The 17,239-nt window shown below is 56.5% G+C and overlaps 1 protein-coding gene across 1 annotated transcript in view; it reads right to left on the reverse strand.

The window, feature by feature from the left end:
- Positions 1-1,631: 1,631 nt before the first annotated feature.
- SLC43A2 (solute carrier family 43 member 2) overlaps positions 1,632-17,239 on the reverse strand; it is a 41,025-nt gene continuing 25,417 nt past the window's right edge. The window contains 9 exon segments of the mRNA XM_036837305.1: positions 1,632-6,906; positions 7,475-7,598; positions 8,840-8,913; positions 11,253-11,382; positions 12,753-12,891; positions 13,517-13,528; positions 15,388-15,534; positions 15,970-16,172; positions 16,256-16,389. Of these exon segments, the coding sequence (XP_036693200.1) occupies positions 6,745-6,906; positions 7,475-7,598; positions 8,840-8,913; positions 11,253-11,382; positions 12,753-12,891; positions 13,517-13,528; positions 15,388-15,534; positions 15,970-16,172; positions 16,256-16,389 (1,125 nt within the window). The 3' untranslated portion in view covers positions 1,632-6,744.

Here is a 17,239-nt window from a genome sequence, read left to right on the forward strand (position 1 = left end):
CTGTTCTGTCCCTTCCTGGCTGCTGAGAGCATGCTCTTCTCCCAGCCTCTGTCTCAGTCAGTTTCAGCCTCTTTTTGGTTTATTTCTCTCTCTCTCTCTTTTTAAGTTTCATCCTCCAAATATTTATTGAGCAGCTGTTTCATGCCAGGCACGTTTCGAGGCACTGGAGGTATCATGGTGACCGAGGCAGTGCACGTACCAGTGCTCAGGGGGCATTCGTTCTAGTGGGGAGACAGACAAGACAGAAGAGCAGACAAAGTGTGACCCTGGCTGCCTGGCTTGTCCCCCTGGCCAGAGGAGTGCATCGGGCAGCCCGTGGGCAGGGACTCGGGCCTCTGAGGTTGGCTGGCTCTGCCCCGTGCTGGCCTTGATGATTCCCTGTCCCTAAACAGGGACTGGGGGTCACTCTAGAAGCTAGACTAGAATGCGTAACCACTTGCTCACGTAACAGCATTCATTATGCGCCAGGCTGGGGGAGACAAAGGTTGGTCTGGGGGAGACAAAAGAGAAGGGTCCCAGCCTGCGTGGGGCTGCAGTTCAGACATGCATAGCGTCTGCCCGGCTGGAGGAAACAGCCGTGGGGCGGTGCTTTACCTCCACCCTCCTCTCCCTGTCTCTGGCCTGCACACGGTGAAAAGCTACTGGAGCAGCTGTGATATTTAAAAAAAAAAGTTTTTTGAGCCAGCATCTGAAAATAGGGATATTTTATATAAAACTCGGGACTCCCAGCTTCTCTTATAAAAATCAGAAGATCAGGCAACACCGGGCTCGCTCACGCAGGGCCTTAATTGGTTGCAGCTGTGTCAAGGCTATCCTTAGATGGGGCTGTGGCTTCCAGGTCCCCATGGTGCCCACCAAGTCCTCTTGTCTGGCAGAGAGCTCAAGGTCTAGCTGCCCCCGTGTCATCACAGAGCTTGTGCTGTGGCTCTACTTATATTAGAGAAATATTTCCCCGTGGTGTCTCCATCAAAAGTGGGAAAATGAAGGACACAGCAAAGGGATGTGGCAGAGCCCCGGCTTCTGAGCTCGCAATCCTGACGAGTAGAAGCCCTCATGCACATCCATCTAGCGCCTCTGCCCTGCCTGCTGTGCAGGGGGCCTGCTGCTCACCCAGCCCCAGCTGGCCCCTGAGGCCACCCACCTCCCTCCCCTGGGCCTCAAGCCCCCTCTGCCCAGCAGGCTCAGGAGCCAGGCCTCAGACAACCAGGCCATCCTCTCCCCTCCCTGGCCGTGGGGATCTCCTTGGGGCTTCTCTGGGGAAGCCCAGTGGCTCTTCTTTTCTGCTGCCACTGCCCAGGGCCCTGGCCTGGCAGGACAGTGGCCAGCTTCGTGGTAAACCTATAGGAGGAGCAGGTGTGCCCATGACCACTGACCTAGGACAAAAGAAAAGGGGCAAGGATGAGCGCCCACCTTAGAACCAGAACGCCCAGCAGCCTTGGGCTTCCCACCCAAGAGGGCCCTTCCTCTGTCCCTTCCCCAGCTCTGCTGAAAGCTGGCCCAACAGCAAAGCTGGGCCGCAATGAGTGCAACCTAGGGGAGAGTGGGGGTCAGGGAGCACGTTTCAGACAAGTGACAGGCAAGAGACAAGTGGCAAGGGAATGAGTGACTTAGACACAGGGGCCGAGGAGGAAGCAGTTCTTAGCCATTTTCGGCAGACATTTATTAAGTGCTTACTGTGTGCCAGGAAGTAAGCCAGGTGCTAGAAACAGCAAAGGGCCAGGAAGAGTCAGGGTCAGCTCCTGAGCTGTCAGTGACACTGCACTGACCCTCGTTGACACAGGAACATGTTAACCCTACAGGCACCACTCTGAGAGCCTGGGCTGGGTCCTTGGACGGGGCCTGCCTAGGCCTTTCCAGCCACCAAAAGGGATTCAGCGACATGAGACCCTCTCCCTCTTCGTCCAGGTAGACAGGCACACAGACAAGCTCCCACACACTCCTCCAAACACATTCACGCCTGACGTGCCTGGAATACACCTCCGACTTCGACATACGTGTGCACACACGCACACACACAGACGCACGGCCAAGCAGTTTCACAAGGAGGTGGCATGGAGGTACTGCCTACAAGCCGTGCTCTGAGTCACCCACCTCAACATAAAACTGTCAAGAGTGCCCGAATATCCACCAGTTAGAGGTTAGCTTGAGAAGCTTTGGCCAAGTCTCTTAACAAAATGTGCAAGACGTAAAAGTGAACAAGGGGACAACTGCTTAAGGCTTTTGCTTAGAGAGGGGGTTCTGAGAGGGGTAGGGGTCAGCAGAAACAGACCTCACTTCCTTTACTTGGCCACAAGGCTGTCCCAGTCAGAGCTGCCTAGTCTGTCATGATATACGGGCGGGGGAGGGTGGGTGTGGGTGGTCCTCATCCCCGGTGCTCTCTGCACTCCTCCAGGGTCATAAAAATAATGCTATCGCTTGTTAAGTGCTGATTAAGTGCAAGGTGCAATAACGTGCAACTGCTTGACGTCCATGTCCACCCAGCCTCCCAGGGAGAGTATTACTGCCATTTTACAGATGAGGAAACTGAGGCTCAGGACTTGCTTCAGGTCACGAGATAGTATGTGTGGTGGGGCCTCTAACCTCTGCCCTTCCCTCACAGCCTCCTCAGCACAGGGAGATGGTCTCACTCTGGGAAGGGTTGAGGGGTTGGGAGCGGCCAGAGGCCCTGGTTCGGTCTTGGATCTGCCTGGGAGGCTGAGAAAGACTGACTTCGGGGCTGGACATGCTGCCTGCAGAGACCAAGGGCCCCGGCGGTGGTTGTGTGCCAGCGGCGGGAGAGGTCTGCTCTGCGGCGGGCCACCCACGTGGAGGACGCTGCACCTCCTTCCTGACACCAGGTCGTCACCCCAGGGCTTGGCATGAGTCCCTGGGTGGGACAGGCTTCCAGAGCCCGCCTGCTCACCCTGACCCCACCCCCACCCCAGGGGAGCGCTGCAGCCTGTGGAAAACCCATCCCCTCACTTTGGGGGTCCTGGGCTCCTAATCCTAACCCCACAGAGAAGGCGCCTTACTGCCCCAGAGCCCACGCGAATGCACCGTATTAAACAGCCCCGGAAGCCTGACTGCTGAGAAGACTTCTCAGAGTTCCCATAGGGTGTCCACAGCCTCCCCTGCCCCCGGTGGTGTGTATCTGTTTAAATTCATGCAGGCTGATGTGCAAGTGCATCAAAAACTCCACTGGGCTTTTTGTGCCGCTGTCTGGGACAGTCCTGCACATGTACCCCCAATACTGGATGGCTCCCCATTTTCAGTGTGCTTGGGGCCCAGGGCAGCGGGATGCCCTCCTCACACTGCACTGCCCAGGGCCAGGACAAGGAGGGCTTGAGGAGAAGTTTTCACCAGGCTGACACCGGGTACAAGAGGAACAAAAAGAGAAACAGAAAGGAACTCACAACCTGCAGCCCCATCTATGGCCTTTACGAGGGTGGGAACCTTCCCTAGTACAGGCCCAGGTAGCGAGAGCCACAGGCAGAGGCCAGGAGGGCTTGGAGGAAGCTAACCACAAAGGAACACCTGGACTCAAGTCCAGGGAGACTAGAGAGGAGTGGGGCTCGGGGCAATACTCCTGAGGCCGGCCTGGCCCCCCTCCTCACTCTGAGCCCGCAGGGCTGGGCACGACTTCCTGCTCCTTCCCACCAGAAGCCTGGAGAATGAGGAGGAAGATGGAGGGCCGAGGCCATGTGGTCCCTTCCCCACCCCAGGGCACTCCTCTCAGGGGTTGGGGCGACCAGAGACTTGCTCCCCCAAGTTACCATCAGCCTCTAGGGCCAAGATGACTCTACTAAGTAGAGCTCACCCCACTCCCTCCAAGGAAGCTCTTGGCTCCAAGAAACAGACACCTCGCCTGTGTTTGCTTCCCTTCCTCAGGCTGTTTCGCCCTGATCGCAAGGCCTGGTGGCCCCTGGGGCTGCTGCTCTGAACGGAATGTCCTGATCTAGAGGGCCTTGGCTGCTCCAATGACTTAAGAACCATATATGAGTCCTGGCTCTCACCTTGAGCAAGTTACTCCACCTCCCTGGGCCTCAATTTTTCCAGCTGTAAATTAGGGAGGGTAGTATGAACTCCTGGCTTGTTAGCATGATCCAGTGATGGTACTGGGAAAATATGTAATCCATCAACCCTGTACAAGCAGAGCAGAATGACAGGCAAGGGAGTGGGGGGACACCTGTGGTACCCAACCCATCTGGTATCCTGCTCCCATTTTCATGCCTCTAATCCCCACGCACTATTGGCTCTAGACTATCTCCCACCCTGAACTGTGGTTTCTTAATGCCTGCTTCTTCCCCCAAAGTGCACACACCCTGCAGGTGGGTGGGAAAGAGAGGCCACAGCTCCCACTTTGGCTGGGCTGGGCACTGCTGGGAACAGCACAGGCCATATCTGTACAAGCTCAACATATTCTCCCAGCTGGAAGGGTGGAAGGGCCCTTGCTAGTCAGCGCTTCCCCAAACTGCACTCCTTTGTCAGTGGGTCTCAAATGTTGGGGGGGGGCGCACCAGAACCACCAGGTGGGGTTTAGCAAAGTGTAGACTTCAGTTTCCCTCTAAGTCAGAGGCAAGGCCCAGAGGCTACGTTATTAACCAGCACCCCAAGAGCTCCTGCTGCACGTGGTCATTGGGCCACATGTGGAGGACGGCTGTGATGGTTAAAGCCATTCCTTAGCCACACACCACACCCCCCTGGAGAGGCACACAGCCCACCAGTGCCGAACTCACTTGACCTTATCTCAACATTTCCCGAATCTGACTATAACGCTGTTTTAAAAATAGGGAATAACCTTAACATCTCACAGAACTAGCATTCTGAGAAATGCTTTGGGAAATGTTGATCTCAGGCTCTCTCTTTTTTTAAAAATGCCTGTTTAAAACAAATATTTGCTTTTGAATATGAGTGGGTGAAGCCTAGGGAGATTAGGTGTGTTCAAGGGGCTCGGGCCTGGGCCTGCCCCTGCCCCTTCCTGTTGCCACCCGTTCCTCCGCCATATCCTGCCTCTGCTCTCTTTGAGCCTGCGGCTCTCCTGGGGTCACCCTGTGTCCTGAACTTAGGAGGAACCCTCAGCATGGTTGACTGGTGACAGGAAGTCTGAGCAGGGATGAAAGGGGGTCAGGATTAGCCTGTCTGGCTGGGATAAGCAGCAGAGGAGGGGATGGCCACACTTGTAAGGTGTCTGCACAAGCCCCATTTGTTTGGGGGTGGGGTGGGGGAGGAAGGTCTTTTCCTGGCCCACTGCCCCTCTCGAGACAGCAGTCACACCCAGAGAGATGGTGAGCCGCTGGGTACGACTGGGGCAGAAAATCTTGTCTTGCCTTTTCTTCTCAAGCTCAAAACAGGTACATGTAGTCATTAACTGATATGCTAGAAGGGGCATCCCCTACCAGGAGGAAAATGGATTTATTGCTTTATAAAAAGGAGTCTGATAAAACTTAAAAGGAAAAAAAAAAAAAAAAAACCACCAAAACAAGTAACCTAAAAATCAACCCACCCCTCTCAGAGCTCCCAGGAAGCCTCGGACACATTTCTGAGGGCAGTCAAGGTGGGTGGGTTGGTAAGCCAGGCCCGCCTGGCAGAGGAAAGGGGGCCTCGCCCACATAAACAGCTCCAGGGCCCTTGGAAAGTCTGCCAGCAGGGGGCGCTGTGGCCCTGCAGCCTGGGACAAGCTCCCAACCCTGAGCGGGGCTGGCTCCTGGGCGCTGGGCTTGCTGTGGGCCTGGCTGGCTCGGGGGTGGCTCTGGGAGGATAAGGGCAGACACCCAGCACCCACATCCCACCACCATCCCACACACATCTCTCATGCACAGGACACGTACGCACAACCCACATGCACACACCCCCCTAGGTCTCTCACAGATCCACCTTCCCACCCAGGCCTGGACCTCCACGTCTGTCAGCCACATCTTCACTTCCACCCCCACGAAAACAACTGTGTGTGTGCGTGTGTGTGCGCGCACGCGTGTGTTTGTGTGTGGTGCCCCTTTAATTCCCTTCAGGTCACAGACTGGACAGAGGGTGGCAGTGGAAACGTGCCCCCGGCTCAGGCCCTCAGGGAGGAGGGAAGGGACTGCTGCTCGGCCTTGACCACAGCTCCTGAGCCACATGTGACCATCCAGCCCTCCATCCCCTCCCCAGGCTTTAAGCCAGGGGGCCTTCTCCACAGGCCTCGAACAGGAGGACAGGCCACGGACAGGCCACAGGGGGCTGGAATCACAAAGGAGTTAGCACCAACAACAGGAAGCGGGTCCTTCCTTCCTCAGGCAGCTCAGACTGGCCGGGGGAGGAGGTGAGGGGCCAGGCGAGGCGGGTACAGACAGTGCAAGCCTTTGTCCTCGGCAGGCGTGGTTGGTGGACATGCAGCCGAGGGGCAGGTGGTGGGCAGTAGACGGCAGACTCCTCTGCTTTGGCAAGAGGCGGAATCTCGACACACTGGGGGGAGAGGGCCTGCCTGCCCGGGGTCCTCCTGGCTGCTCCTGCAGGCACCACGGAGCCCCGAGGCTCCAGGGCCCCTCGAGGGTGGCTGAGCGAAGTCCAGAGCGCCTCTGCTTCCAGCAGGAGAAGCGCCTGACCGGGCCCTCTCCCATCCTTCCACCGCAGAGCTCCGAGGCAGGACCAGGGCCCTGGGAGGGAGCGAGGACTCCAATATGGTGAAGGACAGGATCCTAGGGGTGCGTGGAGGTCCTCTGGGGTGGGGAGGACACCGCTGAGTCACCGAAGCAAGGGCGGGACGCCACAGTTCCGAGGTGGTGGGCACTACACAAAAGCCTCCCGGTTGGACGAGCCGTTGAGCTTGAGGAAAAGCTTGTCGTTCTCCCTCTTCTGCTGCAGCTGCCTCTCCAGCTGGCGCCGGTAGCAGATGAGGTAGAGGGGAAGGCAGAAGCCCAGCATGCTCACGACAAGCAGCCCCACATTCACCTGCGGAGGCAGGGACCAGGGACGAGAGTTGCATCAAGGGCGGGGGTGGGGGGGCTGGGGGGAGGGAGCTAGCAGGGGCTGTGGTCTTTGCAGAGCCCAGTTCCAGCCCCTTCCTCGCTCTCAAGTTTGGGAATGGGGAGAAGGTCACAGGAGAGGAGAGGAAAAACAAACAAGGAGTTTCAAGAGGTCGGAGGGCCCGTCGTTCCACATTCCAGCAACAGAATTCCCCAGCTGTCTACGGCCGGGCCAGGCCACGGTACTGATCTGAATCTCTAGGGGCGGGGCCGGGATTGGGACAAGCTCACAGCACCTGGTTAAGAATCCGGGCCTTTGGCAGGAGGAGCAGGGACAGCAACTTGGTTCGATTTACCCCAAAATCAGGTCCAGAAAGGACACTCTTCTCCTCCTGTCCCTCCTGCCCATTCACAAGGGGTCCCTGAATTGATCCTAACCAAAGTTCCAAACTGCCTGTCCTGGGGTTCTAGAAGCCCCCGAGTGATGCCTCCCAGCTCCCAATCAGCAGAGTGGGGCGGATGCCCGTAACCCTCTGCCCCCCAATCCTTCTTACCCACAGAGGGTCTCCTTGGAGGGGACCCATCATAGCCAGAAACAGGGGCTGCTGCAGGAGAGCGAAGAGTGCACTGACCAGGGACTGCAGGCCCGTGAGGCTGCCAAACTGCGTGGAGGGGTACCTGCCAGGGCAGTAGAGAACCTGTCACCACAGGGGCCATGCTCTGGCTTCCCACATGCTCGTCCTCAGCCTGGCCCCAGGTGCTGCTGCCCCCAGGCTGCACCTCCGGTGGCAGAGAAGAGGTGGGAATAGCCTCAGAGAATGGTGGGGTGTCCATCCTTGGATTGCTTTCTGCTGAGCAGTTCTGCAAAGCGGATTTGTCTTTTGGACCAGCATGAGGCCCCGGGGCCCATGGGTGTCTGGCCAAGCCGAGTGGAAAATGTGGTGCCAGCAGGAGTCTGCAGCTTGTGAACCAGGCCCAGGGAGCAGGTTGGAGGCTGGGCCTGGCCCGGCTGCACCCTCTTCCAGAGGAGCGTTGCGTAATCACGGAAACATAGCATCACAGCCCTCGGACGACTCCCTCAGACTCTGCCAGGGCAGCCACAACTTCCTCCAGGCCTGGGGGGTAGGTGGGGGTGGAACATGCAGGCCTGGAATGACCCCCATGGGATACTGTTGAGAGGGGGAGAGAGTTCTGGCAGAATCCTAGCCAGATTTTGCCAGAACTCTGGGGCCACGTCAGGCATCGTGGTCCCAGAGGTGAGAAGGGACTCCTAGCAAGGAACGGCTGGAGGAACGGGCTAGTCTTTGGTCAGAGGGAGACAGTGGATGGTGTTTGGGTTCCAGTGTTTGAGCCAAGGCCCGGCCCAAGGAGAAGGAACAACTATGGTTCCTTAGGCATGTGTGGCCTCTTGGAAAAGGAGGCAGGTTTCATTTTAGCCAAGGCCTGAGAAGGCTGTGGACAGAACCAGCCCTTTGAGGCCCTGGGTGGGATCTGTCAGGCATATCCTGGGCTCAGTTATTCATGTCACTGCCGCCGCTGAAGCCCACTTGAAGGTCACCATTGAGCTGTGGGCTGCTAGAACCCACCCCCCTGCCCTTCCCACAAGCAGCCAGAGGCAGCCTCAGAACCCGGCTGAGCAGCAGTCCCCGAGGCAATAACGAGCGGCACCTTGGCTGGGGGAACTGACTTCGTGTTAAATGCCAAGGCTTGTGGGCACCCAACTGTCTGCCCACTGACCTGCTCCTGCCAGGTATGGCCTTCCCCTGACACACCCAACAGAAGCCCTGGTACCTAAGGCAAGAGGATGAACCCCAAGTGGGCAAGATGGCCCCCTTCAGGCCCTCAGTCCCACCAGGAACCTCCCTCAGGTCATTCCCTTACCCTCGGCCACCAGGCCGCCCACAGCTCCCAGGACTTACACAGCGGCATACAGGCCCCCGACGGCAGAGTGGATGAACCCTCGCACAATCGTGTGCAGGATGAAGGAGAGGATCTGAGGGAGGGAGAGCAGAGTGTGAGCAGGAGACATGGAGGGTCTCACCTCGTCCCCTTGCCCCAGAGCTCCTGGGGTCCTGAGCGGTGGGAGCACTGGCGCCCTGGAGTCAGCTTGTGCCAGCTTTCCAGGGCCAACTCCTGAACTGCCAAGAATTTTGAGAGCCGATTTTAAGTTAAACACAGTCACTACTAACAGTTCAATTGTAATAAACGTACAATTCAACAAATTACAGTTGACCCTTAAACAACACGGGGGGCTAGGGGTGCCGACCCTCCACGCAGCCAACAATCCACATATAACTTATAGTCGGCCCTCTGTATCCACAGTTCTGTATCCTCGGATTCAACCACCCACGGATCACGTGGTACTTAGTATTTACCATTGAAAACCATCTGAGTATGAGTGGACCCGCGCAGTTCAAACTTGTGTTGTTCAAGGGTCAACTGTACGTTGAAAACAAAGTTAATGAATACTCAAAACCCAGCACATCCTAATTATTTTATTCTGTTTTACCATTAGCCGTGCTCTTAAGGTTTTTTTTTGTTTTCCAAAAATTTTTTTATATTTTTATTTTTGGCTGCGCTGCGCAGCTTGCAGGATCTTAGTCCCCCAACCAGGGATTGAACTCGCGCCCTCAGCAGTGAAAGCGCGGAGTCCGAACCACTGGACCACCAGGGAATTCCCGCTCTTAAGGTCTTTTAGTCTACTGTAAATATCGTATGATGGTGTGTTACTGTGTCTCTTCCCAACTCCACACTTGGTGACACCGTATTGGTTGATATCAGCCACGACGAGAGCACTTGCACCGCGGAAATTGGCAAACACTAAAACCCAGGGCTCCGCCCATCCTGCCCCCATCTAGAGTCTGCTCGTAAGTGTACGTACGTATGGACACAGCACTAAGCAGGAGGTCACTGATCACAACTGCTGCCTTTGCGGACCCGAGGACTGTGCCCAGGTCTCCCTGCCTGGTCACCCAGGCCCTACTGGTAGATGGCTGTCTCTCCCCTCTAGCTCTGCTTTCCTGAGGAAAGGTCACTGTTGGCAAGCTTGGCAAGCTTAGCAAGCACTTGTTAACGATTCCTGAGAGCCACGAGCTGTCTACTTTGCTCCCAGGACCCTTTGTTTGCTCTTTGCACACAGCCCTGCCATCGGGCTCAGCAGCCAAGGCCCGTTTCCGGGAATGTGGGCAGTGGAGGCGGCGAGGGCTGCTCTCTGCAGTGCTGCGAGAGGTCTGTGCCTGAACGTGCATCCATCCTTCTGCAGGCTCCGCTTTCCACTCCAAACGCCTTGCTGCCTTTTCACAACTTGTCTTTCAATAAGAACTGGATAAAACACAAAGCAGATGACTGTCCTCACTGAGCATTGCCCCGCGAATGGACAAGGGTGGTCAGGGCAAGGGTCTGCCGGTCTTGTGGGGAGGGCCACCACCAGGAGGCCGGGAGGGCACCAGGGATGCAGCAATACTCCCATCTGGAACTGGTAGAGCCTCCGGTGGTTTACTCTGGCTGCACGCGGTGTCGGCACAAACACACGGCAGCACCTGTGGGTGGTGCACACCTGGATTTCCAATGAACTTCTACGTGCGGCCACTTGTAGAAAGGGACTCTTGCTTTCCTCCTGGACCTGGTTCAAGATACCATCTGGACTTGGGTCACACCCATCTGGAAGCAATGCCATCACTTGTGTCCCTGCCAAGTTCATAAACTTGGGGATCAGAACTAGAACACTTCTGGGGACCTAAGGGTGGAGCCAGGCAGGTAACAAAATCTACCTTTCTCAAACCCTCTGCCAAAAGTCAGGTTCCAAAGGTACTGGAAATCTTGTGAGAAGGAATTAAACTTTTGAACCCAGATGCCAAGGGATCATCGGTCTTTTTCCCGCGGCTCCCCTGTACTGGAGGAGCAGACGTTCCCACCAATGCCACAGACTAGCCAGAATTCTTTGGACATCAGACTTCAGCTGTTTGAGCACATGCAAAACGAGCAGCCGCACAACCACACCACGTGGTTCCAGAAATGGTAAGACGACGGTATTCATGGTATGCAAGATGCCTAAAGACCAAGAAGAATGGTGTACTTTCATAGAGAAGAGTCTGCTGTGAAAGGCAATCTGAGTTTCATTTACAGCTTGCTCCCAGCATCATGCACGTACAGAGCCTGGCAGGTAGGAGGCCCTTGGTAAATCACAGCGGGCTGGTTGATAGGTTGGTTGGTTGAATTAAACAAATGAAAAGTCACCGTTCTCTTTGCTGATGGCTCCCCCATGAGACATCACGCACCTTTCAGTCTCATCACCCCACACCCCACCAGGCTTCTCCCTCTCCCCACACCCACCTGTAGAGGCAGGTTGGGAATGAGGCAAGTCACCCCAAAGCCCACGAGCAGCAGGTTTGTGAAGGCGAAGGCCCGCATGGCATTGGTGACCTTCTGGATCTGCCGGTCCCGCTTCTTCTTCTTCTCACCTCTGTGGAAACGCAGAGCACACACTGGAGCTGGGGGCTCCCTGGAGGACAGGCTCTCCCAGGAAGTCAGGTCCCGGGAGTCACAGCTTGTGGACAGTGCAAGACTCAGAGACCACCCGCAAGCATGTGCTAGGGACTGTGGAGGCTAGACCAGCACGAGGGACACTCCCCACTGCACCCCCTGGACTGAGCGCGGAGTGTGAACCTCAGTGGAGAGGTCGGACGCAAGAAGACACGAGGAGACGGGTGTCAACGCCCTGCGCTGCTTCAGTGAAGACTGAGGTCCGATGATGGGGAGGGAGGAGGAGAGTGCGCCCAGGTCAGGGTGTGGCAAAGCCTCCTTCACTACTGGCTCCAACTTCACCTGAATCCTGCAGGGAGCTGACACTAAGCCAGATAATAAGCCAAAAAAGGGAGCGAGTGGATTTCTCCTTGGGCGGCAGGAAGGGGTGAAGGAGCAACGAGTATGCGGCAGATGGAACTGAAATGGGCACCAACAGCCTTCTGGCTGTAGGACCTGACCTACATAACAGAGCATTCTCTGTAATTATTTCCCTGTGAATTCACTATTACTGATTCCAGCCTCAACACCCACAAAGATACCCCATGGACAACTGTATGACACCCAAGGGCTCAGAGATGTGCAGGGAGGCCCAGACCCACCACTTTCTCCCTATGTGACCTCAGGCAAGCCACTCAGACGCCTAGCTTCAGTCCCCTCATCTGTAAAATGGGTCTAACTCATCGAGGTGTTGGGAGGCTTACCTGAGATGTTGTGCATTAAGGGCTTGGCACAGGGCCTGATACAGTAAAGAGGAGCTTATTGTACTAAGGTGGAGTCAGAGAAGACAGCATTTAACTCATCCTCTGATCTTAGAGCCCAACCCTTCTGTAACGTAGGGCTCCGGTCCCTTGCTTAATTCTCACAATCATGAACAGATCTATTGATACGTATTAAGGTTATAGCCGTTTACTACTCACACCCAGTGGAGCAGACCTTGCAGGCAAACAGGACCACTCTAAGGATGTCTGCCGGTGTACTGCTTGTGCTAAGGATCGGAGGGCAGCCCTAAAAGCAGGACGTTTGATAGCTGTCTGCACAGACCTTCCTCTGGTTTCTCTCCTTCTCTCTTCGAGAGCTCCGTGCCTCCCAAACTTTTGCATACAAAAGACTTTCCTTACAGAAGCAACAGACCAAAATGTGTGCTGAGCTGAGCGAGGGCAAGAGCAGCTTCGAGCACAGCCCTCTCTCGCCTCTCCTGCTGACTTTAAAGCCTAACCCACCCGCGCTGACGCTGCCTAACACCTGACCCTGACCGGTGGGCTCCTCCCTCTGGGGGCGGGGCCCGGGGCACGAGCTCCGCCTACGCACTGGTTGGCGTCTTTCTCCTCGGGCTCCTCTGGGGCATCTTCACACTCCTTCAGCCTCCAGTCCATGATGTAGCCAATGACCGGGGCCGTGAGCAGGCAGAGCAGCTGGAGCACGCCGAAGATGGAGGTGTAGAGGCCCACTGAGGACAAAGACGGGCTGGGTCACGGGGGCTGCCGGCAGAGGCCTGGGGTGGGCGCTGGGCAGAGTCTGGGGCCCCACAAGCCCTTCTGGGATCTTCTCCAGAACCGCCCCCTTGTCACTGTGGGTCATGAGGGAGCCCGGAGACCTTAACCTCTGAAACCAAAGCCGGAGCGAGGGGCAGGCCACCCTTTTCTTTTCTCCAAAGTCCTCGCCTATTTCCAAGAAACAGCTGAGTGAAATCCAGTATGTCACAATGACTTCCCCCAGAAGCTCCAGGAAGTCTCCATGACTTTGGGAACCACAGAATTACCAATGCCTGGGACTGAGGCTTTGTGTGTGACTGCAGTGCCATCAGTTTTCTGCCTCTAGAAATATACCAGGAAGGCACCACTCACAGGGGCTCTGACGTAAGGGCTTCAATCTTCAAAGGGCCTTAAAATTACGATGGGATTTCTCAGACAAACAGAAGCTGAATGTTGACTGCCCCACCCCCAAACACAGTGCTGGCCGAGAGGGATGTCTGGAGTTCAAGGAGAGGGGTTTCTCAGTTGAACAGAGACCGGCTAGGAGAGGATGTCATGTGTTCCCTGACAATCCCCCGTCCCCGGCCCCCACTGGCTTACCGGTAGCCATCACTGCATCAAGAAAGCAAAAGTGAAAAAGCAGAGAGGAGTGAAGTCAGGAGCAGAAATGTCAAAGGTTGTTACAGGGGGATGGGGCACGGAGGCAGGCTAGCTCTGGGCCCAGCTCACACGCCATTTCCCACCAAGCCCCGACTCTCAAGAGTGCCCAGAGCGGGTGTCTGCGGACGTTTTCCTGCCGGCTGGGGCCTCGCTCGTGTGCAGCTGGTGCCTCGTCACAGGCGGGCTGGTGAATCAGGCCTGTGGTGTTTGCGGGGGACCATGATGGGAAAGCAGCGTGGGTGCAGAAGACCTGGCAGAACCTGGGCCTCGCTGCCCTTGTTCCCTCCGAGGGCAAAGAATCCACCCCACACCCAGCCCAAGTATCTCACTAGCCAGCGCTGGTCTCCCGTCCATCTACTGGCCCCCTGGCCCTGATAGCCAGACGTGTGTGTTTGTGTGTGTGTGTGTGTGTGTGTGATGTCAGGCACAACTGCCCACAGGAGGAGGATGGGAAAAACCAATGCCCTGTCAGCTGCAGACCGAACTTCCTGGCCCAACTTCCTCTACTTCTTGAAATTGACTTTTTGAATGCGGGAAACAGATGGAAAAAATGCCTCTTGGGCAGCAAAAGAATTCTCAGAGAGTAAAAGGCCATGACTCAGCAGCGGGGAGATTTGCCTTCCAAGGGCCAGTGAGGGCCCTTCTCTGTACCTGTCAGAGTCTCCACCTGTCTGGGCCTCAGGGTTTACAATAGAGGGCAAATAGACACGATAGGTCATCTCTCCCCAAAGCGTGGCACACAGATTTTAATGAATGTTACATAATAAAAGGGTCCCTGTGGTAGAAATATAGAAATATATATCATTGGATGAAACAAAGCTACAGGTTATTTTTCTTCCTATCTTTGCGTTTGCTACGAATTTTTGCGAGGGCGCGTGATAGGGTTTTTCCACATTGCTTCACGTCCGAACACCCATTTTTGGAGTAGAACCTGCATTATCTGTGCCTCTTTGTCACCTTCCCCTTTTCTTAAGGCCGGGTTTCTCATTCTCTTTAAAAACTTACAATGCCTAGCAGATCTTCCCGGGGCGGTGGTGGTGGTGGGGGAACCAACCAAAAAGTTGCACACCAATGAGACAGCCAATAAAAAGGATTTACCAGATGTGTTTGTCCCGCTTAGGGATAACTAAAGCTGACTCAGCTCAGGCCCTGAGGAAGTACTGACTTTCTTTGTAGAATCAAAACCTCTAATCAGCTTGTGTGTTCTTTTGGAAAAGTGGCAGGTGGGTTATCAGTTCTGTTTACCAGAAGTAACAAGCCTGGACTGGATTACCCACGAGGAAGGCTCCACCTGGCTCTGCTTCCCAGTTCAGGGCACAGATCCGGTGCAGGCCCAGGAGCCCCCGTCTCCAGCCGCAGTAGCCCAGCCCCCATCTCGGCCCCCAGCCTCTCCACGCGGCACCCCTGCGGTTTCCCGGAGAATTCTTGGCGTTGGGTTTGACTGATAGTCTTTCAACAAGCTCTCAGGTGGAGTACCGCATTCTGTGCAGTGTTTTCATTTACAAACACGTCAACCGTCCCACTCAGGCAACAAAAAACACATCCCCACACCCCAAACACACGTAGTTATTTTAGTCCTCTCCTCCCTCCTAAACCGGGAAACTCTGACGGGGACATGAAAGGACAGTTGGGCCCGGCTGTGATGAAATGGCTCTGACACACAATCAGGCCCTTGGATTCTGCCATCTCATGGCCCTGCTGGTCCAGCCCAGCCCAACACCCTCCAGCCAGCCGGGCAGTGGGCTTAACCTCAGGCAGGCAGGAGTGACCGCCGCTCATGGGCTGCGCCCTGGGGCCTGGAGGCCACCTACCTACGTCCTGGTCGCCGCTGACCAGGAACTGGAGGATGTTGTTCATGGCGCCCATGTAGAAGATGAGGCGCAGCTGAGTGACGCACATGGTGACCAGGCTGAGCAGCAGGATGGGGCTGAACACGCTCTGCATGAACGAGGGGGCCGCTGCGGGGAGAAGGGGGTGCTCAGGGAGAACCAGGCCGTGCCACCGTGGCCGCGGCCCGCCCGCCACCCAGGGGCTGGGCGCGTGGGGCTGAGAGCCCTGCTCTGCCCACCAAATCACGCTGGATGAGGTGGACGGCTGGGCGCAGGGGTTAGGCCACCCAGCCGTACGAAACAAGCTGCGTGAGTCCCTCACCCTCGCTGACCCTTCGTCTGTAAGGCAGGCTGGATGGTGCCACCGGCCCTTTGGGGATGAAATGGGGATTAAGGGAGATGGTACCCACAAAGCCCTCAGCGGGCGCTGGTCCCCCCGAGGGGGCTGCAGCTTCCGCATCTGGACCGGCCGCCCCCTCCTTGTCGCTGGGGTGCGGGTGTGGGTTCGGAAGCCCCTGCTGACGGCTCAGGCGGGCTTGGGAGGCGGGGCCCGCACGCAGGTACCTGAGGCATCGGGCTGGCACTTGACCTCCAGGTCGACGGTGGACAGGCACAGCTTGTGGCCCTCCTGCAGTGCCGCCTGCTCCTTGGCGCTCCGCATGGAGCTGCCCACGCTGAGGCGGCGCCCGACCGTGGTCACCTGCTTGTAGAACTGCTTCCCAGTGATCTTGTGGTCAAAGCCCAGCCAGCTGAACTTGATCTTCACCCTGGAGGCCACAGGAGAGTGTCTGTCGCGCTGCCAGGGCCCCTAGCCGGCGTAGGGGTGGGGGCAGACCGCACGCCCACTTACGTGTAGTCCATGTCCTCTGGGCCCGGGAAGGGCTCCAGGGGCCAGTTAAAGAAGCAGTTGAGGAAAACCAGCCCGGAGCAGCCGGCCCAGACCACGAGGATGATGATGAAGGAGGCACCGAAGTCGTAGATGACCTGAGAGGCACAACAGGGTAGCGGTTGGAGTCGGGGCAGGGCGGAGGGCAGAGCTAGCAGAGGGAAGCCGGAGCGGGCAGCGGGTAGGGGCACCCAGCAGTCCTGTTCTCCCTGCACTCAGCTGCGAGGGGAGGCACGGCCCCAGCAGCCTGGGTGATTGGTCGTCAGGCACCTGCATTCCAATAATCTTAGCTCGCCCTGGACCAGAAGGCTCCAGCTTGGACCAAATGTCATCTCCTTGGAGAGGCCCTCCCAGACCACCCATCACTGTCACATCACTGGCTCACAGTGAACAGCCCTGGCTGAGAGTTTTGACCTCTTGATTCATTTCCTCATCTGTTATTAGGCCAGCTCCCTGAGAGGAACCTCCAGCTTTGTCCACTGATGTTTCTCTGGTACCTTGAAGCATACACACGGTAGGTACCCAAAAAATACTCAAGGAATGAACAGTTGGAAGTCTTGCTTTGCTCCTCTGTGAGATGGGTGTGACACTGGCATGTACCCTCATGGTGTTGAGGTGGGGGTCAAGCGGGTAGAGGGCTCAGGACAGGGCCTGACAGGTGAGAAGCCTGCAAGCCTGTTAATGTCATTATTGCCATTGATTTCCAGCACAAGAGTCCCCAGAGTAGTGGCAGACAGCGGCCCAGCTACCCAGGGAGGGGACCAGCAGTTAGACATGGAGAAGAGGAGGAGGGGGAACTTGTAGGCTCCTCTGCGCTCCAGGAACTCGAGGATCCCTAAAATCCACAGACGTCTGGCCCCAGCCCCTCCAAGCACCTCGATGCCCAGGTGGCCGGCCCATGTCTTTTTGTTTTGTTTTGTTTTGTTTTTTGGCCGCGCTGTGTGGCAT

Source organism: Balaenoptera musculus, chromosome 20, assembly GCF_009873245.2.
Source record: "Balaenoptera musculus isolate JJ_BM4_2016_0621 chromosome 20, mBalMus1.pri.v3, whole genome shotgun sequence".
Classification (NCBI taxonomy): Eukaryota; Metazoa; Chordata; class Mammalia; order Artiodactyla; family Balaenopteridae; genus Balaenoptera; species Balaenoptera musculus.